The sequence below is a fragment of the Nymphaea colorata genome, chromosome 4 (genome assembly GCF_008831285.2).
Source record: "Nymphaea colorata isolate Beijing-Zhang1983 chromosome 4, ASM883128v2, whole genome shotgun sequence".
NCBI lineage: Eukaryota > Viridiplantae > Streptophyta > Magnoliopsida > Nymphaeales > Nymphaeaceae > Nymphaea > Nymphaea colorata.
In genome coordinates, this window is record NC_045141.1 from 16227517 (window position 1) to 16245899 (window position 18383).

General features: G+C 41.5%; 1 protein-coding gene across 7 annotated transcripts; it reads right to left on the reverse strand.

Moving 5' to 3' along the window:
- Window positions 1–303: 303 nt before the first annotated feature.
- On the reverse strand, window positions 304–17394 carry LOC116253742 (xanthotoxin 5-hydroxylase CYP82C4-like). 7 transcript variants are annotated; one of them, XM_050077670.1, is made up of 4 exons: window positions 17176–17394; window positions 15072–15999; window positions 14131–14433; window positions 304–659 (listed from the first exon to the last, which is right to left on the reverse strand). In XM_050077670.1, exons 2-4 carry the CDS (start codon window positions 15990–15992, stop codon window positions 339–341), a joined length of 1545 nt encoding a protein of 514 aa, XP_049933627.1. In that variant the 5' UTR covers window positions 15993–15999; window positions 17176–17394; the 3' UTR covers window positions 304–338. The 7 variants fall into 7 exon arrangements, with proteins under 7 accessions (XP_049933627.1, XP_049933626.1, XP_031484580.2 ...); XM_050077669.1 differs by lacking the exon at window positions 304–659 and adding an exon at window positions 6482–7004; XM_031628720.2 differs by lacking the exon at window positions 304–659 and adding an exon at window positions 6482–6923 and having other exon boundaries at window positions 14050–14433.
- Window positions 17395–18383: the final 989 nt, after the last annotated feature.

Genomic DNA, 18383 nt, shown 5'->3' on the forward strand with positions numbered 1-18383 from the left:
CTGTTACTGATGCTTTCTTTCTAAAATCCCCGTTACTGGCCATAAAGGAACTGTTTTATGCACTCGGTCACACGCATGGACTACATGCCCACGTCCATTTGCATGATGATAATGAAAAATCTTGGCAGAAACACAAACTGTTTACTATCACAACAATCAAATCTCATAGCTACACATGTATGTTTTGGAACTTTTATTTCGACCTCGATAACTTAGTTTTCCTAAGTAACTATTTTACGCATCTAGTGATCTATAGGTGACTACTCTTAAGGCACACAATTAACGTTAACATATATACAGACACTTGGATGGGCATATAATGCTCTGATGCAGTATCGTCATTGGTAGAGATGGGAAGGAAGTCGAGGGCGCAGTAGGGCATGAAGAGGCACGGCTTTAGGCATGGTCAGCCCAATTCCTTCACTCATGTCAAGCGGACCAGTCCCGGGTGAATGCCACTCGAACCCATGAAGCAAGCGAGCCAACGCCAAGTGGGTGACCTGGAGAGCCATCGACAACCCTGGGCACGACCTTCGCCCAGAGCCAAATGGCATGAGCTCGAAACATTGACCAGTGAGCTTAACCTCCTTGTGGGTCGTCACGAACCTACTGGGCTTGAACTCTTCCGGGTCAGCCCACACCTTTGGATCCCTATGCACCTTCCACACATTCACATACAGGGCTGTTCTTGCTGGTATGTGGTTCCCTGCTATGTTGACTGGCTCCGTCGACTGGTGAGGGAGGAGCATTGGCGCTGCCGGATAAAGGCGCAAAGTCTCCTTTACTATGGCCTGCAAGTATGAAAGCTTGCTTATATCTGATTCTTCGACCTGCCTCTCTGTTCCGACAAGGAAGTCCAACTCATCTTGGGCCTTCTTCAGTTCATGAGGATTGTTTTGTAGAAGGGAGAGAGCCCATTCTAAGGTGTCTGAGGTGGTAGTGGTGCCTGCTGCTACCATGTTCTGCCATTGAAAAAGGAATTTAAGTCAATAGCCTTTCAACACAGGACCATAACTTCTTGAAATCTCTAAAAAATGTATTAACCATGTGAGCTGCAGAGGGAGCACGGTCCCCCTGACATGGACCTCATCCAAGCTATATATATATATATATATAAGTAGATGGCCTTTATATCTCTCCTAAAATTTGTTGAAAATACTATTAACCGCCTCACCTACACTCGGTCTACCATAATCTGGCTAAGTATTCCAAGGGTTAGAAAACGTCTATATATAAATGTAGTTCTGATATCTTTTTCAAGATGTACCGTTTTTTTTATTCAATGTATTACTTCAAATCATGTGTTGGCAAGTTAACGGACCGGCAACGGGTTCATACACTTTTCTACCAATTAGCCATCACGTCAGAAAATATTTCTAGACACCTCTACCGCATCTGTGCTAAGAATACATGTGCAGATTCTCTCTTTGTGTCACATCAGTAAAAAGCCTTTGTTTTTTTCTTCTTGGCCCAGCTTTTGGATTAAAGCATTTGAGGGAGTTGGAGCATCGGACAGGCAGGAGCCTCTAGGCTTTATTTTGAATCCCTAAAAGGTTAACTCTTTATACTACCAAATGGACACTAGACATGTGGTAGAAGCAATATTATGGGACACCAAAACTATACCCTATACCATATGCGGACTAGGGGTCAGTGGAGGAGCTCATTGAAACGTGGGGTTAAAGCTTCCAAAACAAAAATGAGGTTTAAGCTTTAAAGTTCAATGCTAGGAAGTCATTTGTCATCAAGCCAAAGGCATAGATGATCTTGCCAGTGAACGAATGGGAATTGTAGAGTCCTTTTTACATCGGGAGAGAACCAAATTAATTTGGCATGATAAAGATTCGTACACTTACTAAATCGACCATCCATGGTTTCCTCTCATCGATAAGTGAAAGAAAAGAGCCATAGCTCTAGTTAGGGATCTAAAAACTAGCACTCACCCATACGGTTGCCTTGATAATGTCATCAGGAGGATGCACGTTTGACAAGTGCTCATCCTGTAGTTGTGAAATTAATATGTCTATAAAGTCTGGGTTGTTAATGGCTTCTCCAGAGTCTCTCCTTCTCCGGTGCTCTGCCACCCATTTAGATAAGATCTTATCTAACTTCTTTTGAGCCCTCTTCATGGCCCTCACATGGCCGCCCACATCCAGCCACTCAAGCCATGGAATAGCATCTGATACTGTAAAGATGCCAAACAGTCGTGCTATCTCCCCTAGCACCTTCAACAATTCCTTTCCTTCCTCATCTTCCTTGCTACTGTCTTCCACAAAGTACCGTTTCCCAGCCACCATTCTCAGCACAATATTCATGGCCAAAAAGCGCAGCCGCTTCTGTAATTCCACCTCCTCTTCCTTTCTGCACTCTCTGTATAAACACTTTAGGAGGGAGTTGATTTCTTCATTTCTTATGTGTTTACGCATTTCTAGTCTTCGAGCCGACAGAAGCTCGAGGATGCAGATCCTGCGGATCTCCCTCCAGTAGGCGCCATAGGGAGTAAAAGCAATCATGGCATAGTCATAACCCATGTACTTGGCATTTAGCAGCGCCGGCCGGTCGGCGAAGGCCCGATCGTTAAGGGCAAAGCACTCCTTTGCCAGCTCCGCGCTGCTCAGAACGAGCGTGCGCCGTCGGCCGAGTTGGAGGAAGAACATGGGACCATAATGATCAGAAAGTGCAGCAAGAGTTCTATGAACTGATGTGCTTGAACCGAAGAGGAGATGGAGATGGCCCGTTAGAAGTCGGCGCCCGACTGGTTCCGGAGGTCCGTTGGTCAGCTTCCTTGGCCATAGGTGGTAAATAAGAAGAAAGGCGATGAGCAACAATATTGCGGCGGCGCCTTCTGCAAGTAGGTTCATGGTGATTCTGTTACGATGGGAAGGCAGTGATGATGGTGGAGAGATAAACATAGATGGGTACATGTCTGTAAATTTATAAACCGAAGTGATGTCTCAGACCAAAGTAGAAGATTGGCACCAAGAGGCCGTCGTGATCACCTCCTTTGAGGTATGACATATCTACACGACTCTTCTTTGTTAATGAGACGATGATGCACTACTTTTTAGGTGACAAGTGAGATTGTCTGTTCCCGAAAATAACGCCACAACCGACACGTCTAGAATTGTTTAGGAATTTTTTGTTTGAATGAAGTGAGAGGTGAAATACTTGGGTGCTTTATTGAACATAAGGGAAACTGTTACCACGAAATCTATGTGGTTCGTCCTTTCAATAGCCACTGATTACCACGAAATACTTGATGTGGTGATTCCAAGGTTGGTTCGCCTAGCTAGACAATTGACGCGAGCGAAGAGTTACAATATCGCTCAGAACGCTTTGTTCTGGCGCCGTTCTCAGGAAGAAGCACAAGCGGACCTGCATGACAGCCCAGGGCTTCAAGACCCGCTCTTTGCTGTTCCGCTAATTGGGCAGAAGTACATCAGAGATTCCTACAGATGCAGGATATTGAGAATGTTCATGGCATTCGGTACGTGTTTGCATAAGAAATGTCCTGTAGAGTGAGTTGCATGCATGGTGGTCACCTAACATGTATGCACCAAAAGGAAGAAGACTTGGGGTAGTTTTGGGCTTTTTTATAAAAAAAATATTTTTTTTTTGTTAGGATTTTAACTTTTTCACTAATTTTTTTATCCTTATAAAAGGGCAACCAGTTTTTATGTATTTGATTCTTGTGCTGCCCGAAACACAATTCTTTTGTACACCAAAGCACATAACCAGCTTCCAACATTCTACCTGGTGTTTTCATTGACTATGAATGCTTCTCTTCGGCCTCTGTTCACTATGTGATGAGACTTGGTTGCGGAAGCACATAACAAAATAGTGGAGCTTCAGCTCATTTATCAACACCATCTAAAACTTGTTGCAGAAGCACATAACAAATTAGTGGAGCTTCAGTTCATTTATCAACACCATCTAAAAGTTGAGAGCAAGTTACATGTTATAGCTAAGTCTGGTCATCAAGCTAGGTACTTGACAGGTACCTAGGCTTGAGCCCAAAAAATGATACCGGGCCTGCTCCATAAGTTATCGGGTCAACTCTCATGGGTCCTACTAAGCTCAATAAGATATTTTTAACATTATTTTTATTGATTTTTATATAAAAATATAATAGTTTATTACAATTAATTATATTTGTATATTATTTTATATTTAAAATATATATTTTTTAATTTAAGTGGATAGGGCTGGGCCCAAATTCGGGTTTCCAGTGTTGGGTTCAGCCCGAGCGCAATTACAAGCTTCAGCCTGCCTGATTCCTTATCCGGCCAAAGTCCCAATTGGCTAAATCGAAAGACATATCCCTCCATAGGGACAAAAGCAGCATGGTAAAAAAAAATAGCCCTATAAAATGGCAGAGCCCTTTGGCTTTAGACTATGGCCAAAAAGTTTTTCGTGGTCGTGGCACAACAAAAATATTGTTATGGGAAGGAAAGGACCAAGGGTCTTTGTCATACACTAGCAAAATAAAATATTGAAGCTATTAGTTTGGTCTATAATGTGTTTCCCTAATCGGACTTATATGTGGGAGCATAGCTATGAAATTTCTTTTCTGGGGCTAAATTATAGTTTCAAAATTCTAACAGGGGCTAAAATACATAATTTTTTAAATTTTATATATGATAAATAAAAATTTTATTAAATTACATGTATAAAATTTTGGTTTTTGAAATTTTTGAGGAGGGCCACGACCCCTACCAGTCCCCCTCCCTCAGCGTCGCCCCCTGCTTATATAGGGGGTTGATGTCCAAAGAATGGAACTGATGGCAGACCTTATACCTGCCCCTAACTCAACCATGATGAGAAAGTTGAGAACCAGATTAATGGTCTACACAAACAAATTAACCTTGACTTGTTCTCCAATGCAAAAAATCAATTCTACCACGATGGCCAACAAAATCAAACTTCAGAAAATCATTTTCATGAAAAATAAGTTCCAAAATGAAATCTTCTTGCGTCGCTATGATAGATGTTCATGGCAGTTATTTTTAAGCGCCTTGTCCGTCCTTTATTTATGTGCTTTAGTCAAGATCCTTAGGTAAGCTAAAGCAGTTATGAGAAACCCAATAGACGGTGCAAATTCCCACTTAGAGGCCCCACCAGTCATTTAAAAAAGCATGAACTCAAGGTTATCATAGTAGTAAAATGACTCCAAACATTTTCTCATGCTTCTTGATTGCATGCATAACAAACATATGCACGACACTCACAGTGAAGGAGTAAAACTAGTCACCACATTACTGATTTGATTCTGAGGCTGAAAATAGTTCTCGATAATGACGATAAAATTGTTTAACAAGTTAGATTAGTAAGACAAGCCAAAGTGTTGACGCCCCTAATGTCTTGTAGTAAAGGTTGCGTGCACCGTTATGCATGCATAGCTTACGTATGCGGTAAAAGGAGAGGGATGTTTTTGTAATTTGCAAAAAAAACATGTCCTTTGTAATCATTCCAGTTTTTTTATTTTCACTTTTATATTACCAAAAACTTGTTTTTATGGGTACTTTTGTTATTCTGGCACATATAACCAGCTTTGAATGTCTTCGGCCTCGGAGTATTGGTTTCTGCACTCTCTAAATAAAAATTAGACATGAATGAGAAAAGCTGGTTTCTAGTTCTCAACGAATTACAGTTTCAATTTTCAATTGCATGTTCCTAACAAACGGATGGAAGATTGGAGAAACTGGGAGGATCAAAATGACAACACCTTCCTGGAAGTTAAACTCAAAGAAGCTCGTAGTTAAATAATAAACACAAGCAAAATGTGATGTCTAATGTGATTGTCAAGGAAATCTGATATCCCGGTGGATTTAGAAAACTGTTCGATCTCAGAACATTCTTCCCAAGCAAAAAGGGTCTGAAAATAATCCATAACCTCCACTGTCGTTAAATAATGGATCTGGGAGCACAGATTTCAAATCAAAATCGGATTTTAGATATAAGGCTATCAAACACACACCCAAACACGCTGTGCTTCAGAAAATAACTCCTGTGAAACTGCACTTTCTTCACTCCTAAGTATGATCCGACCCCAATGAGTGTCACAAATACCCAAGTGACTTTCATTCGAAGCAGTTATAGGTGGCGGAGCTAGGAATTTTATGTTGGGGAGGGGTCAAATTATGGTTTCAAAATTTCTACAGGAGCTGAACTATGCTTTTTAATTCAAAGTTTTTATAAGGCGTAAGCTAGCCTTTTATAAATTAAATTGAAGTTTTTTTTTTTTTTTTTTTTTTTTTTGTAGAGGGCCAAGGCCCCTGCCGGCTCCTCTTTAGCTCCACCACTAGGACTCACTTTCAATCTAAGGAGAGAAGGATTGAAACATATATGACCCTCCACTGTCATAGAGGTTTTCTTTCCAAAATCCCCGTTGCTGGCCATAGAGAATCTGTTTTACGCACTTGGTCGCACATATGGACTAGCCACATCCATTTGCTTGATGATCATGAAAAGTTGGCAGAAACGCAAACTGTTTACTATCACAACAATCAAATCTCATAGCCACACATGTATGTTTAGGAACTTTTATTTCGATCTCGATAATTTTTTCCTAAGTAATTATTTTACGCATCCATTGGTCTATAAGCAACTACTCTTAAGGCACATAATTAACGTGAACATGCATAGATACTTGCATGTGCATGTAGTGATCTGATGCAGTATCATCATTGGTAGAGATGGGAAGCAAGTCGAGGGCGCAGTAGGGCACGAAGAGGCACGGCTTTAGGCATGGTCAAACCAAATCCTTCACTCATGTCGACCGGGTCATTCCCGGGTGCGCGCCATTCGAACCCATGAAGCAAACGAGCCAATGCCAAGTGGGTGATCTGGAGAGCCATCGACAACCCTGGGCACGACCTTCGCCCTGAACCAAATGGGATGAGCTCGAAACTTTGACCATTGACCTTAACCTCCTTGTGGGTCGTCACGAACCTACTGGGCTTGAACTCTTCGGGGTCAGCCCACACCTTTGGATCCCTATGCACCTTCCACACATTCACGTACAGGTCTGTTCCTGCTGGTATGTTGTACCCAGCTATGTTCACTGGCTCCATCGAGTGGTGAGGAACTAGCAGCGGCGCTGGTGGATACAGGCGCAATGTCTCCTTTACAATGGCCTGCAAGTATGAAAGCTTGCTTATATCTGATTCCTCCACCTGCCGTTCTGTGCCGACATGGAAGTCCAACTCGTCTTGGGCCTCCTTCAGTTCATGAGGATTGTTTAGCAGAAGGGAGAGAGCCCATTCTAAGGTGTCTGAGGTGGTAGCGGTGCCTGCTGCTACCATGGTCTGCCATTGAAAACAGAATTAAGTCAATATAGCTGTTCAACAGAGAACCGACATCTTCTTGAAAACTCTAAGAAATGCATTAACTATGTGACCTGCAATTTTTCCATAAGAGATAGAATTCGTGACCTAGGAGCTTTGAAGGGCGAAGCCGGATGGTGGGCAGAGGGGGCACGGGCCCCTTTCCATGGATTTCATCCAAGCTAGTTTTTTAAAATTAAATGGCCTTTATATCTCTTCTAAAATTTGTTAAAAATACTATTAACTGCCCCACCTACACTCGGTCTACCATAATCTGGCAAAGTATTGCAAGGGTTAAAACATATCTATATATAAACGAAGTGATAGATATCTTTTTCAATATCTACCTTTTTTTAATTTAATGCACATATACTTCAAATCATGTGTTCGCAAGTTAACGGAACAACAAGGGCTTCATACACTTTTCTAACACATCTACCGCATCTTTGTGTCCTATCAGTAAAATACCTTTGTTTTTTTTTTTTTATTCATGGTCCAGCATTGGGTTAAAGCATTTGAGGGAGTTGGCACAACAAACAAGGCAGTGGCTAGTATTCACTTTAAATCCCTAAAATGTCAATACTATATACTGCTAAATGGAGGGAGGTTACACTTGCAAGTTGAAGTATGGTGGGGCGAACCAAAAACCCTATACCCTATGTGGACGACGAGTGATGGGAGCTTCAGTCTTGAGCTCATTCGAAACGAGGGTTAAAGTTTCTAAACCAAAATGATGTTTAAAGTTGAATGCTAAGGTGTCATTTGTCATCAGGCCAAAGGCATAGATGATCTTGCCTGTGAATCACTTACTAAATCGACCATCCATGGTTGTCTCTCATCGATAATTGAAAAAAAAAGTCATAGCTCTAGGTAGGGATGTAAAAACTAGTACTCACCCATGCGGTTGCCTTAATAATGGTATCAGGAGGATGCACGTTTGAAAAGTGCTCATCCTGTAGTTCTGAAATTAATACGTCTATAAAGTCTGGGTTGTTAATGGCATCCCCAGAGTCTCTCCTGCTTCGGTGCTCTGCCACCCACTTAGATGCGATCTTGTCTAACTTCTTGTGAGCCCTCTTCATGGCCCTCACATGGCCGCCCACATCCAGCCACTCAAGCCATGGAAGAGCATCTGATACTGTAAAGATGCCAAACAGATGCGATGTTTCCCCTACAGCTTTGATGAATTCTTTTCCTTCCTCATCTTCTTTGCTACTGTCCTCGACAAAGCACCGTTTCCTAGCCACCATCCTCAGCACAATATTCATGGCCAGGAAGCTTAGCCGCTTCTGTAATCCCACCTCCTCTTCCTTTCTGCACTCGCTGTACAAACACTTTAAGAGGGAGTCGATTTCTTCGTTTCTTATGTGTTTGAGCATTTCAAGTCGCCGACCCGACAGTACCTCGAGGATGCAGATCTTCCGGATCTCCCTCCAGTAGGCGCCATAAGGAGCAAAAGGAATCATGGCATAGTCGTAACCGATGTACTTGGCATTGATCAGCTCTGGCCGGTCGGCAAAGGCCCGATCGTTACCAGTGAAGCACTCCTTCGCCAGCCCCGCGCTGCTCAGAACGAGCGTGCGCCGTCGGCCGAGTTGGAGGAAGAACATGGGACCATACTGATCAGAAAGTGCAGCAAGAGTTCTATGAACTGATGTGCTCGAACCGAGGAGGAGATGGAGATGGCCAGTTAGAAGTCGGCGCCCGACTGGTTCCGGAGGTCCGTTTGTAAGCTTCCTTGGCCATAGTTGGTTAATAAGAAGAAGGGCGATGAGCAGCAATATTGCGGCGGCGCCGTCTGCAAGTAGGTTCATGGTGATTCTGTTATTATGGCAAGGCAGTGACAGTCGTGGTGAGCTATATCATAGGTGGGTACATTTCTGTAGTTTATAAACCAAAGTAGATGTCTCTATTTATAGACCAAAGTAGAAGATGGCTCCAAGAGGCCGCTGTGATCACCTTCATGAGGTATGACATATCTACACGACACTTCTTTGTTAATGAGACGATGATGCACTCCTTTCTAGGCGACAAGTGGAAATGTCTGTGTTGAAAATAAGCGCCACAACCGACACGTCTAGAATTGTTTAGGCCTTTTGCGTTTGAATGAAAGGAGAGCTGAGTTAGGTGGGTGGTTGACTGAATATGAGGTTAATTACCAAAGAAGGCAAATTTGCATATGTTCGTCTTTTTAATATCCACTGATTACCACGAATGCTTGATTCATGGATGGTTCACCTGGCTGGACAATTGAAGCAAGCAAAGAGTTACAATATCGTCCAGAACGTTTTGTTATGGCGCCGTTCTCAGGAACAAGGAAGCGCAAGTGGACCAGAAGGACGATCACCAGCTCTTTGCTGTCCGCTATTTGGGCAGAATTAGATCAGAAACCTAAACTTAAGAGGCTAAAATGAGATGAACAACTTAATCTCTAGCGGCTCACCATAAATGGAGTGTCAGAAAATGTGTAAGTTCTTTTGATTTGCCTTCACGTGGAAGATCTCTTCCCATTCTTTTTCATAATTAGAAAATTGAAGGTTATGCACCCGTAAAATATGATAAGAAGTGCACGCATTGAATTCCTAATCTTTTCCAGCTTGAATATGATCTTCTATATGCATGCTCAGATTTTCAACTAGTAGGGTAGAGTCTATCATGCTTAACTTTATTTAATTTTACGTACAAGAAAAATTAATGTTTTTATCGTGAAAAGAGCCACATTCTTCTCTCTCTCTCTCTCTCTCTATATATATATATATATATATATATATATACATATAATATATATATATATATATATATATATATATATATATATATATGAGAATGTAACGCCAATTTCCTGTTTTTTGTGTGTGCAACAATAATTTCCTAAAAGTGTTAATATCTTATGACACGAAATGTAATTGATAAAGAAACAACACAAAAAGAAATTTGTTTCTTGTCGACGTCCTTGCCACGGAATCGACCCCGTGGTTCTTCCCTCACATGGTCTTGTCGCATCATCTATGATGTGACGGTAGACCACTAGTGCCATTAGTGGTCTCAGCTTGACTGACTATTGTCATAAGAGTGTTTGTTCTTCATGGACGCAGTTTTGGTGTGTGTCATGAACGATACCAATATTGGATCTTTGGTAGACTAGTTTAGTAGCGCCATTAATGGTTTCACCTTCACTGATTCAATGTCGAACAGCCTTACTGAAGATCCAAAATGTTTTAGAGGTCCCCGCAAAACTGGCAAATTAAGGCTTCATTTGTTCATTACCCTTTAAATAATGATTAAATTAGTTAAGGTAAAGGAAACGACATATAGTGATATAGTTCTTCATTTTGAGCGAAAGGGAATTAAAAACTTCTTTCAAGTCAAGAAAGCAATGTTAAAGAGCATAACATTTCTTGTCTTTCAGTGCAGCACGGTTTAACCATAGATCATCTGTTTCTTGCAATTGTAAGCAACAGCAAACTCTGTATCACAAAAATGAGAAACATTATTCATATTGTATCTAAGACGGGATCCCCGAGGTCCCGTCCTGCTTATCAAAGCAAGAGATCAAAGACGAGGGGAAGTGGAGAGAAGACGAAGACAGACAGACCGACGGAGGGACAAACTGCTAAATTGGAAACGTAAAGCCAAAGAGAGATAGAGATGGAGAGAAGAAGACGAAGAAATCGAGACCGACGTAGAGATAAGATAATTAATTTGAAACGCAAAGCCAAAGAGAGATAGAAATTGAGAGAAGACGGAAGCAGGGACACGCTGTAACGCAAACAACGCTATATGGGGGAAGAGAAAGACACGTGCATGTGAACCTTGCCGTGCTGCCTTTCGTGGACCCGAGCTGAGACATGTGGATGTGCGGAATATGTACATTTTTTTTGTTATTTTATGCTAGATAGTCGTTTGTAGCTGATTGGTTAAAAGAAACCAGCTAAATGAATTAACTAGTTAAACAATATTGATGAGTTAATAGAGTTAAAAAAAAAAAGACCAGTTAAGTTAAATGAATTAAGTGAGTCGAGCTTGAACTCGAGCTCAACTCAAACTTGTTTTATGGAGCTCAACTCAGTTGGAGTCGATATCACGCTTGAGTTTTTTTAGTCGAGTCGAGTTTGAGTTTGAGCTCAACTCAGCTCATGTACAGTCCTCGCTGTGTATAAATAAGTGAATTTTTCAAGACATTAATATAAGATAAATAACTTATTGTGGGGCTGGCACCTGTCTATATATGGCTCTGTCTCTGTTATAGAAGTTGTCTTTTTAAAATCCCTGTTATTGGCCCTAGAGAATCTGTTTAATGCACTCAGTCGCACGTATGGACTAGCCAAATTCGTTCACTTGATGATCAATAAATTTTTTGCCGAAACACAAACTTTTCATTCTATCACAGCAATCAAATCTCAAGCAACACATGTATGTTTAGGAACTTACACTTGGGCTTCGATAACTTTCCTTGAGTAATTATTTTACACGTCCATCGGTCTATAAGCAACTATATATATGTATACTCAGATGCAGTATGATCATTGGTAGAGATGGGAAGGAAGTGGAGGGTGCGGTAGGGCATGAAGAGGCACAGCTTTAGGCATGGTCAGCCCAATTCCTTCACTCATGTCAACCGGGCCAAATGGGATGAGTTCAGAACTTTGACCACTGACATCAACCTCCTTGTGGGTCGTCACGAACCTACTGGGGTTGAACCATTGATTAAAAACTCTTTGCAGATACACCATGAAAGATGAAGTCAATGTTATAGTATGATTCTGCCGAAAAATTTCAACATTTTCTCATACTCATTGATAACCTGCATAACAACAGTAGATCACACACTTACGGCACTCACGGCTAAGGAGTAAAAATAGATAATCATTGCATTACCGATCTCATTACGAAGCCGAAATTGTCATTAATAATGGCGATAAAATTGTCAGACAAGTTAGATTTGTAAGACAAGTTAAACCATCGACACCCCCTACATCTCTGACCTCAAGAACATTGGTTTCTTCACTACCTAAGAAAATTTAGATATCAATGAGAAAAGCTGGTTTCTCGTTCTCAAAGAAACAGCTTTAATCTCAATTGCATGTTCCTATCAAACGATGGAAGATTGGAGAAACTGGGAAGATCAAATTAACAACACCTTCCTGGAAGATAAACTCAAAGGAGCTCGTGGTTAAGCCATAAACACAAGCGACATATAACGTCGAATCTGATTATCAAGGTGATCTGAGATCCCTATGGATTTAGAAAACTGTTCGATCTTATAAAATAAAGGAGTAGACATTTTAGCCTTGTTTACCTTTTTACAAACCTTTCTTATCCCTTTAAAAAAAAAAAATTCATTGTTTAAGTGAGGGTATTTTGGTCATTTTCATCTTTGAGTTCCAATTTCCTGTGCAATTCTCCTATGCATGTTGGCCAACTGGACGTGAACCCTTTAGCACTTTTCAATCCAAGGTGGAGTTCGGATATGAATATGACCAGATTACTGACCTTCATTTGTTCAATCTGCTAAAAAAAATCAAGTCAAAAGTACGCTCAGTACAAGTTCAGAGGGTACAACGTCCTTTGATCTCCGGTCATAAATTTTCCATGAAGTAGACCGAATTAAAGTTTCTAAATTTTAACACGGGCAAAAATATCATTTTTCAAAATTTTTATATAAGATAAATAATATTTTCTAAAATTTACATGTAAAATTTTTAAAAAATAATTATATGAGGTGGTGCCAAGGTCCATGTGGGTCTCCTTTAACTCCACCTCTGGCCCCGTTATCGTTATACAAGAGAGAGATCAAACAATAGGATGGAGACAAGACGAAGAAAGCTGATGGAAAGATAAACAAATTAGTTGGAACTGTAAAGCCAAAGAGAGATAGAGATGGAGAGGGGGAGGGTCTGATTTGATCTCCAATTTGTTAATAACAAGTGCCCCCTTAAAAACGCCACTATGTATAAATGAGTAAATCATTTAAGGCACTAATACAAAAATAAACAACCTTTTATGGGGCCATCAGTCTACGAAGTTGGTTTTGTAAGTTGGTGCGTGTCAGTATGGTTAATGATTAAAATATCTTCACTTAAAAAAAAAAAAAAATATTTTGTAAAGACAAACTTAAATAATTACCAACATATCTCTCTTTTCTTTTGGCCTAGATGGGTTGCAGGTCAACTTACTCTGGTCTATATGTGCTTAGCCGGAGGTTTTCTTTCTAAAATCTGTTTTATGCACGGCCATTTGCTTGATGATAATTGCTGATAATGAAGATGTTGGCAGAAGCACAAACTGTTTATTCGATCACCACAATCAAATCTCAAAACTACACATGTATGTTTCGGAACTTTTATCTGGGCCTCGATAATTTTTCCAAGTAGTTATTATATGCGTCCATCGGTCTGCAAGCGACTACTCTTAAGGCACCTAATGAACTGGAACATATGTACATACTGGCATGTGCATCCAACGATCCGATGCAGTATCATCATCATTGGTAGAGATGGGAAGGAAGTCGAGGGCGCAGCAGTGCATGTAAAGGCACGGCTTTAGGGATGAATAGCCCGATCTCTTCGCTCATGTCAACCGGACCATTTCCCGGTGCACGCCACTCGAACCCATGAAGCAAGCGAGCCAATACCAAGTGGATGAACTGGAGGGCCATCAACAACCCTGGGCACGACCTTCGCCCGGAACCAAATGGCAGGAGCTCGAAACTTTGACCGTCCACCTTAACCTCCTTGTGGGTCGTCACGAACCTACCGGGCTTGAACTCTTCCGGGTCAGCCCACACCCTTGGATCCCTATGGACCTTCCACACATTCACGTACAGGTCTGTTCCTGCTGGTATGTTGTACCCAGCTATGTTGACTGGCTCGGTCGAGTGGTGAGGGACTAGCAGCGGCGCTGGCGGATACAGGCGCAAGGTCTCCTTTACTATGGCCTGCAAGTATGAAAGCTTGCTTATATCTGATTCTTCCACCTGCCGCTCTGTGCCGACATGGAAGTCCAACTCGTCTTGGGCCTTCTTAAGCTCATGAGGATTGTTTAGCAGAAGGGAAAGAGCCCATTCCAAGGTGTCTGAGGTGGTAGTGGTGCCTCCTGATACCATGGTCTGCCATTGAAAAAAGAATCAAGTCACTAGCTTGTCAACAGAGGACGGATATCTTCTTGAAATTAACGACCTAATGTTCCCATTTCTACATACTCGGGTTAGATTTGCTCCCTCCACTTCGATAAGTTTATTTTCTCTGATGAAGTTATTATATCTTTTCAACATCTAACATTTTTTATTCAATGTATATGTACTTCAAATCTTGTGTTTTGAGTACTAAAAATACAACATTTACTTATCTTCTCTACGTGTCCTATCAGCGAAGAAGCCTTTTTCTCTTGAATCAAAATTCTGGAACTATTATTCCATCTAAGGGGGTGGAATTATGATTCTAAAATTTTAGAATCTTTCCATCTCTCTTTAGGACCCATGTCATGAAAATTTTTAATTCATCAATTTTAGTTCATGTTTTATCAAATACGTCGTTTCAATTATGGAATCAAAATTCTATACTATGAAACACAAAGAGAAATTAGAACTGCAAACGTAATTCCAGTTCTAGTTTAAGGTGAAATTTTGTTTGTAGAATTTTAACCAAACACCCCCTTGTTAAATCGGCCATCCATGGTTTTGCTCTCATCGATAATTGAAAGAAAAGAATCGTAGCTCTAGCTAGGGATGTGAAAACTAGTGCTCACTAATGCTGTGGCCTTGATAATGTTATCAGGAGGATGGAAGTCTGACAAATGCCCATCCTGCAGTTGTGAAATTAATACGTCTATAAAGTCTGGGTTGTTAATGGCTTCTCCAGAGTCTCTCCTTCTCCGGTGCTCCGCCACCCAGCCAGTTACGATCTTGTCTAATTTGTCGTTAGCCCTTTTCATGGCCCTCACATGGCTGCCCACATCCAGCCACTCAAGCCATGGAATGGCATCTGATACTGTAAAGATGCCAAACAGATGTGTGGTTTCCCCTAGTGCCTGCAAGAATTCCTTTCCTTCCCCATCTTCCTTGTTACTGTCTTCCACAAAGTACCGTTTCCTCGCCACCATCCTCAGCACAATATTCATGGCCAGGAAGCGCAGCCGCTTCTGTAATTCCACCTCCCCTTCCTTTCTGCACTCTCTGTACAAACACTTTAAGAGGGAGTTCGTTTCTTCGTTTCTTATGTGTTTGAGCATTTCTAGTCGCCGACCCGACAGCAGCTCTTGGATGCAGATCTTGCGGATCTCCCTCCAATAGGCGCCATAAGGAGCAAAACCAATCATGGCATAGTTGTAACCGATGTACTTGGCATTGATTAGCGCCGGCCGGTCGGCGAAGGCCCGATCGTTACCGGTGAAGCACTCCTTTGCCAGCTCCGCGCTGCTCAGAACGAGCGTGCGCCGTCGGCCGAGTTGGAGGACGAACATGGGACCATACTGATCAGAAAATGCAGCAAGAGTTCTATAAGTTGGCGTGCTTGAACCTGAGAAGAGATGGAGATGGCCCATCAGAGGTCGGCGCCCGGCTGGTTCCGGAGGTCCGCTGGTAACCTTCCTTGGCCATAGCTGGTAAATAAGAAGAAAGGCGATGAGCAATATTGCGGCGCCGTCTGCAAGTAGGTTCGTGGTGTCCATGGTGATTCTGCTATGATGGCAAGGCAGTGATAATCATGGTGAGATATACCATAGGTCGGTACATGTCTGTAATTCATAAACCAAAGTAAATTTGTCTATTTATAGACCAAAGTAGGTAGCATACGGCTCTTCTTTGTTGATGAGTCGATGATGCACATTTTTTAGGTGACAAGTGGAAATGTCTGTCTTGAAATGAGCTTCACAAGCGACACGTCCAGAATTGTTCATGCCTTTTTTTGTTTGAATGAAATGAGAGGTGAGTTAGATACCCTCCATGTAAGTTTCATGAGCAAAGAAGGCAAAGTTGGGTGGTTATAAGGGACTCCCCTTTTTGGTTTGAATGAAATGAGAGCAGAGTTAGTGCATAATTTTTTGTGTTACATATAACCAGCTTCCGATCAAACTTGGCTGGAGAAGCACGTCGCAAATCAGTGAAGCTTGAGCTTATTTACTATTTTCTCCGAGAATAAATCAAGATCTATCAAGAATAGAAGGATATTTATGACTCCCATCAGAACCTAATAGATGACTTGGTTCGTGATCAATTTGAAGCCAAACCATTGGCTTGATCGTCACATCCCAGTGAATTGATTGAATCTGTGGCAAACCAATTCACCTGATGACGTCGTTCGATTAGTTTTAATTACTGAGACTTAGAGAGAGAGAGAGAGAGAAGAACAAAGACAATTCGAGAGGGGGTCCTCGAACGCCCTCTCATTTTCCCCCCTTCACTCTTTTTCCTCTCGACTGCTCACAGTCTGCCGCTCTCTGTCCCTCTCAACTGCTCACCCTGGACACCTTTCTTCGACCAGACGCAATGGCTTGCCGCAGTCACTTGAAGCCCCACTTTTTTTTTTCATTCCCTCTCTCTCACACTCTCTCCTTTTGTCTCCACTGACCACTCCCCCATTTTCTGCTTTCCTATGTCCTCCTCCTCCTGTGCACCAACGAAGAGTGACAGACCTGCTCATCCTACCCTTTTGCCAGATGAGTGATATTCCATGTTGGATACAAGACAGAAATCGGCCTTAACTGAAATAAATCGAAGCCGTCGCTCACAAATAGTGTAAAACTGAAGAACCGTTCTCAAACCCTAAACGCAATGAATCTTTAGAAAAAACGCAGACAAAAATGTTTTCAAAGCAGACAGAATAAACACATGAGCGAGAGAGGGAGCGAATACCTAAAGTTGTTCTTTACAACTGAGATAATAGTCGCTTTTAGTCCAGAGGGCAGTGAGTGAGGTCGTCGGTGAGCAGCTGGGAGGGACGAAGAGGACGAGGAAGGTGGCAGTCGGGAGAGAAGCAGAGTGAGTGAGTGGGCGAGAAACGAGCCGATTCCTCCCGCAGCTTCACCATTCAGAATAACACAAAGTGTATGGAGGCCGACACGCTTACTTGGAAAGTCATACGTCCTTATCTTCTACCACGCCACCGCCAGAAACTAAAAAGGAAGACACGTTCCAATAATTGGTGGGAAATACTTTTCCAACCTAATTATTGGCATATGGACAAACTTTTCTAAGGTCCACTGGACCTCTCTCCGAACCTGGTCATGTACATTTTATAATAGGTGCATGAATTTTTTAGTGTCAGTTTGGTTAATGATTGAATACCTTTAATTCATATTTAAAAATTATAAAAATAAAAATAAAAAGTAAAAAAAACAATACTTCTTTTTAATAAATTATCAAATGTCTTTATTTTTTAATAAATTATCAAATGTTTTTTTTTCTTTTTTGTGTGTTGTGTGCATGACATACCAAACTTTTGGAACAACTTTTTTTCACTCCTGAACTCAATCCCTTGATGTGGCGGATCTCAACTCGTTCCTATTAGTTTTGGCTTCAACCTCAAAAGACCAGGAACCAAGACAATCATCCCATTAATGAAACCTTTTATAAGCTTTTGAAGATTACTTACAATCTTTAATACGATACTATACATTTTAGGCGTTACAATCCACCCCTTTAAGGCACACGCACATGTAGAACCCTAGGTTTGAGTGTTGAAACCGGACTTGATGCCACTGTAACAGCTAGACCCACTCCTGAAAAACTGTCTCTGTGATGCAAATGTTTGCTTTGGAATAATGTATGTAAGACTCAAACAGCCATTCAGAAACTTTTTTTCACAAATATGAACCCTTTCGTGATACGAAAAAAAAAACCCTTCAAACTACTTTTCGGGTAGGCAGGATGTTGTCAATCTATGCACTTAAAAAAGACACCAAAGCCCCCATTTCCTCACCCTTTATTTTTCTTGTCTTTAGGGCATTGGATTGCATTATGACCTAAGTAATCTACGGTACATCTTTTAACTTGGGTGTGCAATCCAATTTAAGTGACATGCACTATACACGCCTGTTTACCCCGACTCGCTATGCTATGCC